The sequence below is a fragment of the Stegastes partitus genome, unplaced genomic scaffold (genome assembly GCF_000690725.1).
Source record: "Stegastes partitus isolate 25-593 unplaced genomic scaffold, Stegastes_partitus-1.0.2 Scaffold577, whole genome shotgun sequence".
Classification (NCBI taxonomy): domain Eukaryota; kingdom Metazoa; phylum Chordata; class Actinopteri; family Pomacentridae; genus Stegastes; species Stegastes partitus.
This window is the reverse complement of record NW_007578308.1, coordinates 16527-25925: the sequence shown is the minus strand read 5'-3', so window position 1 is coordinate 25925 and position 9399 is coordinate 16527. Positions and strand designations below refer to the sequence as shown.

The window sequence follows — 9399 nt, the reverse complement described above, 5'->3', positions numbered from 1 at the left end:
AGAGAAATCCTGGAGGACAACCTGATGCAGGAGAACTGAGACGTGAGACTTTAGAGCCAAAGCAAACAGCCAAAGCTCCACAGAGATGGTTTGAAGAGGTGAAGTTCTGGAGGTCCAGTCAGAGTCCAGGAGACACTTATTTTACTTTTGACAGTTTTAATTCATGAACATCTCTTTGTGGAGATCCATCTTCTGGAAAAGTTCCAGAGCTGAACCTTCTCCAGGTGATGTACAGGTTCAGCGTATTCTCAGCTCATATATATAATTACTGGGTCTGTGTACAGTCCGTCTGTCACCACTCCATACGGGACGACACCCGTTGCTACGGCGACCAGGTGACTCAGCCCCTCCACTCCCTTTGAAATACACCTTATCATGGACACACACCTTTCACTGTGTGCTGACACGCTGCTATCTGTTAGAGTCAATATTGACCTGTCTCACACACACACACTCACTCTCACACACACACACACACACACACACTCTCACACACACACTCAGGCTGGGTGTGGTTCCTTCTGAATGACACTGATTGTACAGATAAGAAGGATTCCTGCACAGGAAGGTGTGTGTGTGTGTGTGTGTGTGTGTGTGTGTGTGTGTGTGTGTGTGTGTGTGTGTTGAAGGTGTGGTACCTGAACACGGTGGATCTTCAGAACAAAAGGTGACTGAACTGAGCTTTTCAACTCGTTCCGTCTTTAAAGGATCTTTTCTTCCATTAACTGATTAAAGTGTCAGTTCTGGTCTTTGGGCTCCAGAACCCGGCCTCCAGCTGCAGCACCGCCTTCAGCCCAGGCTGCAGGCTGAACAGAGAACCTGCTGAACCTTCTTCTGCTTTTATGAACGAGCTGAAGCCTCAGAACGAGGCTCAGAGTGAAACCATGACGCTGCAGTTTTATTTGATCAGTTTGTTTGTTCCAGAGTCTAGCTGCAGCTCTAGTCGGGTTGGGTTTGGGTCGCTCTGGTCTTCCTCCAGCTCACCTCTGCCTGCGTCTGCAGCTGCTGCACATGAAGAGCAACAAATACCTGACGGTGAACAAGCGTCTGCCGGCGCTGCTGGAGAAGAACGCCATGAGGGTGACGCTGGACGGGACGGGCAACGAGGGCTCCTGGCTCTTCATCCAGCCCTTCTGGAAGCTGCGCGCCAACGGAGACAACGTGAGCCACGACAGGAGGCCTGCAGCGCCCCCGTCAGGACACAACACAGAAACACATCAGAATGTGTTTAAACACACAGAATATATGAAAACCTGGAAATTATGAAAACAAAAGTCAGTTAAATGACAATAAAATAATAAAAAATGTATAAAAATCCACAAATGTCAAAACCTGCAAAATATATAAACCTGAAAATTATTTAAAAATCTATAAAATCCTCAAACCGTCAAAGTTTACTCAAAACATAACATTAAAAAAAATAATAAAAAATTTAAACAGTCAAAGTTAATTAAATAAAAATGTGAAAATGTTTTGATTTTAATTTCTATCAAATAAAAAAAATCAAACTAAGAATCAGTAAAATACAAAAAATAAAATAAAATCACTTCTATGCATAATTAAAAAAAACAATATAAAAAAGATAAAATATATAAATCTATAATTTATCAAATATAAATGATGTGACTGTAAAAGTGATAAACATTCAAATCAAAGTATAAAAGCAGGAAAGTTAAAGTCGAACATGAAGAATCTCTCAGACAGAAACTTTCTTTCTGAACGGTTTCAGTCCAAACGTGTTCAGTTTGTTCTGGTTTTCCTGCAGATCCAGAATCACAGGAACTAATTTGGATTATTATGGATCAGAACATGTGATGGGAAGTGATTAGAGCTGGTAATCTGGTGTAGTGGAGGAGTTCTTGTGCTTCCAGCTGATCTGCTGTAACTCAGGTTCTGGTCCTGCAGGTGGTCGTTGGAGACAAAGTGATCCTGAACCCGGTGAACGCCGGCCAGCCGCTGCACGCCTCCAACTACGAGCTGACCGACCACCCGGGATGCAAAGAGGTGAACCGGCAAATAAATCAGAGTTTAGCTGCAGACGAGACTCAGGTTCAGTCAGTGATTCACATGAAGGTCCTGAAGAGGTCCTGAACACACCCGGAGACACAACGAGCACAAAGACACACAAAACCACTGAAACACGTCACACAACCACCACCAGAGACACAAGACAGCACGACACAGACTCACAGTGAGCTCACAGACACACACAACAACCACAAAGACACAACAACCACAAAAACACACAACAACCAAAAACACACAACAACCACAAAAACACAACAACCACACAGACACAACAACCAGAAACACACACAACACTACGACCACCGCAGACACACTGCTGCTGCCTGATGCCAGTCATGGATCTGTCTGTCTGTCGCCTCCTGCAGGTGAACTCTGTGAACTGCAACACCAGCTGGAAGATCAACCTGTTCATGATGTTCAGCGACCACCGAGAGGAGGTCCTCAAAGGGGTGAGTCCGCGGTCCGGTTCGTTAAACGGGTCAGAGGCTCTGGTTCAGTCACTCAGCAGCTCTCAGAGGAACAAACAGGAAGTGAAGGCTTCAGGACATGAAGCTGCTCAGTGCTGCTGGTTCAGGAAGCTCTCGGTTCCTCTCCGGTGTCGCATCATGAGGATGAAACCAGGAGCTGTTGTTGATTCACATCAGACTCACCTCCAGAGAAACCAACCTGTCAGGAACCAGCCAGTCCTGCTCAGCTTCATCTGCTCAGCTTCATCTGCTCAGCTTCATCTGCTCAGCTCCAGATGTTCAGGCTGACGGAGATTCACTGACTTAACGTTTTGTTCGGTGTTAGAAGCAGCAGCAGGAGAAGCCTCCAGGACGTGGAGCTCTTCATGGACTCCTTATGAGGAGCTCCTGTCTGATGATCTTCTGGGAGGTTCTGATTTGGTCCCAAAACTTTCCTCATGTTCAAACCCACCGGCTGCCGTGAGCCCGGTTCAGTGTCGTCGCTGTAGAGCAGAAGGTCTGAATGTTCTCGCTGCTCCTCAGAGCTGCTGAGTCCAGCTTCACCTCCCGCAGAGTGTCACAGACTGATGCTGTGTTTGTTTGTTTGTTTGTTTGTTTGTTTGTTTGTTTGTTTGTTTGTTTGTGTCTCAGGGCGACGTCGTGCGTCTGTTCCACGCCGAACAGGAAAAGTTTCTGACCTGCGACGAGTATAAAAGCAAACTGCACGTTTTCCTGCGGACGACGCTGAGACAGTCGGCCACGTCGGCGACCAGCTCCAACGCCCTGTGGGAGGTGGAGGTACGCACACACACACACACACACACACACACACACAAAATACACAATCAGAAAATACACACTTACAAAAACTAAATGAGGCAAAGACAAGAAACAGAAGAACACAGAACAGTCCTGAGCAGTAAACAAACCGGATCGACGGATCACTGGCGCTGATATTTGTCACTCTTAGATGGTTGGTGTTGGTATTGGTTCTGAGTCAAACGTCCTCCTGCGGTTCTGAGCGGCTCCTGTCTGGGCCTGTTGGACTGAAGCTGTCAGTAAACGGAGAGCTGTGTGTCTGCTGTGACATCTGTCGACGCTTAAGAAGCTTTCATAGATAAAAGTATTGAGCTACTAGTGCTGGACAGGCAGACAGGTACCAGGTCCAGGTCCAGGTCCAGGTCCAGGTCCAGCAGGCTGACACGGGACTGTTGTTGCCGTGAGAGACTCGTATCTGTGACTTCAGGGTTTCTTTGCCCTGAGCTCAGGCTCACAGGTTCATTCACTGTCGCGACGCTGCCTGCAAGCCTTCGGGAAAGGTTTAGTCAGCGACCCACAAACCCAGCAAACGTTACTTGTTCACATGTACCAGACGATGTGGTGTGCCCTCAGAGACTCTGGAGGATAGCGCCGCCTGGTGGCTTGCAGGTGACATTACCACTGAGCCTGTGAGACTGAGCTCAGGGCACAGAAACCCTGAAGTCACAGATAGGATCTGTCAGGGCAGCTAAAGTCAGCAAACAGATGATGATGTGAGGCCTGCTGGACCTGGACCTGGACCTGGACCTGGACCTGGATCCGATCGACCGATCAGTAAACAGGAGAACGTTATAGAGTCACATGATGCTCTGATGTCATCACTCCTGTTTCTGCTGCACACATTCATTAATGGTGATTAATGACTATCTGTGGGGGTTTTTGGTTTCGTTCCCCCCGGCGGCTTGTTGAGGTTTTAGGGGATTCCGGTTTTTTGGTTTTTTGGTGTCTCTGTCTTTGTGAAGCGCTATGAGATGACTGTTGTTGTAAATATGCGCTATACAAATAAAATTGACTTGAATTGAATTGAAAGTGGACGAGTTCTGCGTCACCACTTCCTGCATCACACGCTGGTAATAGATTACTTTTAATGTGTATCAGGTATCGATCATCACCGTTCTCCCTCACCGGTGATCATTACTGACATCAGCACTAAAAGACAAACACTGAAATACAGAAACTCACAAATACTACACAAACAAACACAAAATACAGAAAAACAGTGACTTCCCTCCAAACTTCTCTCTGATTGGTCCGTCAGGTCGTCCATCATGACCCGTGCCGTGGGGGGGCGGGGCATTGGAACAGCCTGTACCGCTTCAAACACCTGGCGACCGGAAACTACCTGGCTGCTGAGGTAACCATGGCAACGCAGCCGGATGACTGAGTGAGGCTGGATGTGAAAGAAGGAAACAGTTAAACGTGTGAATGTTTGTTTATTTTTATTGTGTCGTTAAATCAGGAATAAAAAGTTCCAGCAGGTCACAAACTAGAACGAGTCTGTGATGTCGAGTCAGTTTGTTTTCATACCTGAAGAAGTAAATAAACCTGTTCTCCTGCAGCACATAGAGTCCGTTCAATCATCTGTTGTTGTTGTTGTTGTTGTTTAGGAGAACCCGGGTTATAAAGGCGACAACGCAGAGCTGACATCGTCGGTGAGTCGAAACCTTACAGCTGTGTGTGTGTGTGTTTGTTTGTGTTGTTGTGTGTGTGTGTTTGTTTGTGTTGTTGTGTTTGTACAGTTTTGTTTGCGTTTGTATTTTTGTGTTTCTGTTTGTGTTTATATTTGCGTTGTGAGAGATTGTGTGTTTTTCTTTTTGTCTGTTTTAGTTCTGTGTGTTTGTGTGAATGGTGCATTCATGGATTTGGGTTTTTTTGTTTAATGTGTGTATTTGTGTGTTTGTGTATCTTTGTGTTCAAGTTTCATTTAGCAAATCACATCATTCCTCAGGGCTCCACCATCGGTCCTCTTCTACTTCCACTTCTTGTTTATCAGTGAACCACATCAGAGACTCAGGTTTACAGACGACACGCTGCTTTTCACCTCATATTTCTGCTTCCTTTGACCTCTGACCTCCTGTAGATGGACGGTAGTCGTAGCAACAAGCGTTCTCATGGCGAGAGGATCAAGTACAAACTGGTGGCGGTTCCTCACGGCAACGACATCGCGTCGCTGTTCGAGCTCGACCCGACGACTCTGCAGAAAACCGACTCCTTCGTACCGAGGTGGGAACGAAGGAAGCGAGACGGTTCCAAAAATTATATTATTTTATCGAGTCCAATGTTTTATTTCATGTATTTGAATATTTTTAATTCTATACATTTTCAGATACATTTATTAATTTATTAATAAAACAACAACAGTTCTTACAGTTTTCTAAAGCTCGTGAGCTGCTAACATTTCCTGCCGACGTTCACTCGGATCGATGCTGCCGAGTTTCACACCGACGTGACTTAAGCAGATTTATTCGGATTGTTTTTCAGAAACTCGTACGTCCGACTGCGACATCTCTGCACCAACACCTGGATCCAAAGCACCAACGTTCCCATCGACATCGACGAGGAGCGACCGATCAGACTGATGGTGAGATGATCAATAAAATAAACGACAAAAAGCATCACGATCATTAGCTGGTTACATAAGATAAGATAAGATAAACCTTTAAGTGCACTAAACATGACAGCAGCATCACAACCATAAAAACAAACCTAAATAAACCAAGATATACATAAATACTAACTGTAGAAAACACAGGATTGCACAGATTGTTTACGCATGCAGCTTATGTTCTAGATGCTGCTCAGGATATTTTAAAGTCCAGAATATTCATTATTGAATGAGAAAGAAAAAAAGTCAAATGTGTGATAGTGTCGTCGTCTTGTCTTGCCATCGTTGGGATACAGAACATTTCAAACACAAGCCAAAGAGCGTTCAGGGACAGAAATAAGATTAAATCAAACTGAAGCTGAATTGTGTGTTAACTCCCACTCGATGTTCAGTAAATCTTATTTTATCAAACATCCACTTTTTTGTCTATTTACATTTTTTTTATTTAAAAGAGAAAAACCAGAATCCAGCCGAAGCTTAAATGAAAAACTGATATTTAAACGTCAGCTACAGTAAAAGTTCTACGTTTAACAGACACACCAGAGACCTAAAATGTCTTTTTTTACAAACTCAGTGACAGAAACGATTCAAACATGTGACTTGCTGTTAACTCGTCCTGTAGTTGGGAACATGTCCCACCAAAGAGGACAAGGAGGCGTTCGCCATCGTGTCCGTTCCGGTGATGGAGATCAGAGACCTGGACTTCGCCAACGACGCCAGCGCCATGCTGAGCACGGTGGTGGACCAGTTCCTCCAGGGCTTCATCAGCCAGAACGACAGAAGGTAGGACGCCACCGAGCCGAGCCGAGGCGAGGCAGGAAGCTGAGGACCAGCTAACGCTCTCCGCTCTCTGTTTGTCAGATTCGCCATCAAGCTGCTGGAGGACGTCGTGTTCTTCGTGGCCGATGTCATCAACAGCGGTCAGTCGGTTCTGGATGTCGTCATGACGAAAGCAAACCGAGAGAGACAGAAGCTGATGAGGGAGCAGAACATCCTGAAGCAGGTCTGAACATACGGCTCAGAACTCTGCAATACGAGAGTCCATTCAGAATAACTCCTGTCCAGACTTTATTCAGATCTTCTGTTGAACGAGACAACCAGCTGACCAAGACTTTGTTGTTTGTTCAGATCTTTGGCATCCTGAAGACCCCCTTTAAGGATCGAGGAGGTGGTGAAGGTCCTCTGCTGCGTCTGGAGGAGCTGGCCGACCAGAAGAACACTCCATACCAGTACATGTTCAGACTCTGCTACCGAGTCCTGCGACACTCCCAGGAGGACTACCGCAAGAACCAGGTAAGGAGAACAGGATGCTGGCACCGGTTGGGGTTCAGGTCTTTGGTTCTCGATGCTGACGGTAGACACGACTCCACTGCAGGAACACATCGCCAAGCAGTTCGGCGTCATGCAGAGTCAGATCGGCTATGACATCCTGGCCGAAGACACCATCACCGCCCTGCTGCACAACAACCGCAAGCTGCTGGAGAAACACATCACCAAGACAGAGGTGGAGACCTTCGTCAGCCTGGTCCGCAAGAACCGAGAACCCAGGTAGATCCTCTCTGCAGGCCCAGATCAGACCATACGTGTTCGTGTGATCGCAGCAGTGTGTCGTCTGTATGTTCTCCTTGTTGTCCTGTTTCACGCTCGAGTCCAAGAAGCACGTTTCGTAGGATGGAGAAATGCTCACTTCGTAGTCGTCTGCTGAACATCACCGGTCCTGATGCTGACATGACATCCTGCACTATTCTGCTGTTTGATTGAACTTTCTTGATGATGTTGAATGTGCTGCTGGAAGGTGTCTAAACTCTGCTGCCACCAGCTGGTCTCTGTGGTCTTGTAGCTGTGACGTGATGTTCTGTGCAGGTTCCTGGATTACCTGTCGGACCTCTGCGTGTCCAACAACGTGGCCATCCCCGTCACCCAGGAGCTCATCTGTAAATGTGTGCTGGACCCCAAAAACCAGGACATCCTCATCAAGACAGAGTGAGAAATCAGATCATGTCAGCTTCACTGTACGTTGCACTGGACGTTCATTTGTTTCTACAGAGGGAAAGCTTAAGTGGGTCAGTTCATCTGTTCTCCAACCAGCAGGGGGCAGCGTAGTTTTCTGTTTGCTGCTGTGACGCACATTTAGTAAAACCAGAATACTCAACATCTGTTCCTATTGATTTTTAAATGACGACCTGATACAGCAATTGTTCTGTTGCTTTAGACGTCGCATGCCGAGAGAGTCGCCTCCTGGTGGTGTTCAGGGAGAATACATGGGGATGGATGACTTTGGCGACGAGGATGAGGTACGTCTGCCTGTATTTTAATCCAACGTTACAAACTGAGTGATGAAACATCTCAAGAGATGCCAGAAATACCAAAAACACCGCAGAAACCTGGTTGGTCATTGGTACAATGTGTTTTATTTAACAGGATTAGTAATCGGTGACATAAACACCGTCGATCTTTGTTATGTCCTTAATTCAGACATTTTCTGCTAAGTTAGCCTAAACAAGCTGTTAGCAGCTAGGTTCACCTAAAAATTACATTAGTCTAATCTAAGTAATGTTAGCCACTATTCGCCTAAAGAGATAATATTAGCCGTCATGTTCAACTGAGCAAGATAATGTTAGCCCCTAGGTTAGTCACAGTAAGATAACATAAGCTGCTAAGTTAGCCTAAACATGATAATGCTAGCAGTTACATCCGTCTAAACCAGCTAACCTGCAGCATATACAGCGTTTCAGTATGTGAATATTGTGACATGTCACTAATATGATGTAATAGATATAAACTCATATGCAATAATAAACACCTGTTGCTAAGAAAGAGTTTGGATGGACGGTTTAGGAAACAGCCTGTTTTGCTTTAGTGTTGATGGCGTTCTTGCGTCTCGCTGCAGGTGTGGCTGGTGTGGACAGATAAGACCAACGAGAGGCAGGAGAAGAGCATCAGACAGCTGGCTCAGGAGGCCAGACAAGGCAACGCTCATGACGAGAACGTCCTCACCTACTACAGGTACAGCCACACAGGTGGCGTCATGAAAACATCGCCAGCAGTTTGTAAGAAAGTGAACCTGATGGAGCCTGTGTGCCTCCATGGACCTCCTCAGGTACCAGCTGAAGCTGTTTGCCCGGATGTGTTTGGACCGGCAGTATCTGGCTATTGATGAGATCTCCAAGCAGCTGGACGTGGAGCTCATCTTCCTGTGCATGATGGACGAGACGCTGCCCTTTGACCTCCGGGCGTCTTTCTGTCGCCTCATGCTGCACGCCCATGTTGACCGAGACCCTCAGGAACTGGTGACCCCTGTCAAGTTCGCCCGGCTCTGGACCGAGATCCCCACCTCCATCACCATCAAAGAGTTGGTAGATTTTATTAGAATATCAAACTATGATCTCTTCTGAGTGTACACGCCTGGTTTCATTGAGCAAAGGTACTGAAGGTCCATCCTGCTGAAGCCTGGGTAGCTCAGTCGGTAGAGCATCAGACTTTTAATCTGAGGGTCCAGGG

At 46.3% G+C, this 9399-nt stretch overlaps 1 protein-coding gene across 1 annotated transcript in view; it reads left to right on the top strand.

Annotated features, from left to right (window-relative positions):
* LOC103362480 (inositol 1,4,5-trisphosphate receptor type 3-like) overlaps positions 1-9399 on the top strand; it is a 41650-nt gene that overhangs the window by 15856 nt on the left and 16395 nt on the right. Inside the window, exons 5-20 of the mRNA XM_008288844.1 lie at positions 1003-1161; positions 1906-2004; positions 2394-2477; positions 3126-3272; positions 4552-4647; positions 4901-4945; positions 5374-5516; positions 5775-5874; positions 6521-6681; positions 6760-6901; positions 7027-7191; positions 7274-7446; positions 7762-7881; positions 8111-8192; positions 8789-8904; positions 8999-9250. Coding sequence (XP_008287066.1) covers positions 1003-1161; positions 1906-2004; positions 2394-2477; positions 3126-3272; positions 4552-4647; positions 4901-4945; positions 5374-5516; positions 5775-5874; positions 6521-6681; positions 6760-6901; positions 7027-7191; positions 7274-7446; positions 7762-7881; positions 8111-8192; positions 8789-8904; positions 8999-9250 — 2084 coding nt within the window. The remainder of the gene's footprint in view (positions 1-1002; positions 1162-1905; positions 2005-2393; positions 2478-3125; positions 3273-4551; positions 4648-4900; positions 4946-5373; positions 5517-5774; positions 5875-6520; positions 6682-6759; positions 6902-7026; positions 7192-7273; positions 7447-7761; positions 7882-8110; positions 8193-8788; positions 8905-8998; positions 9251-9399) is intronic.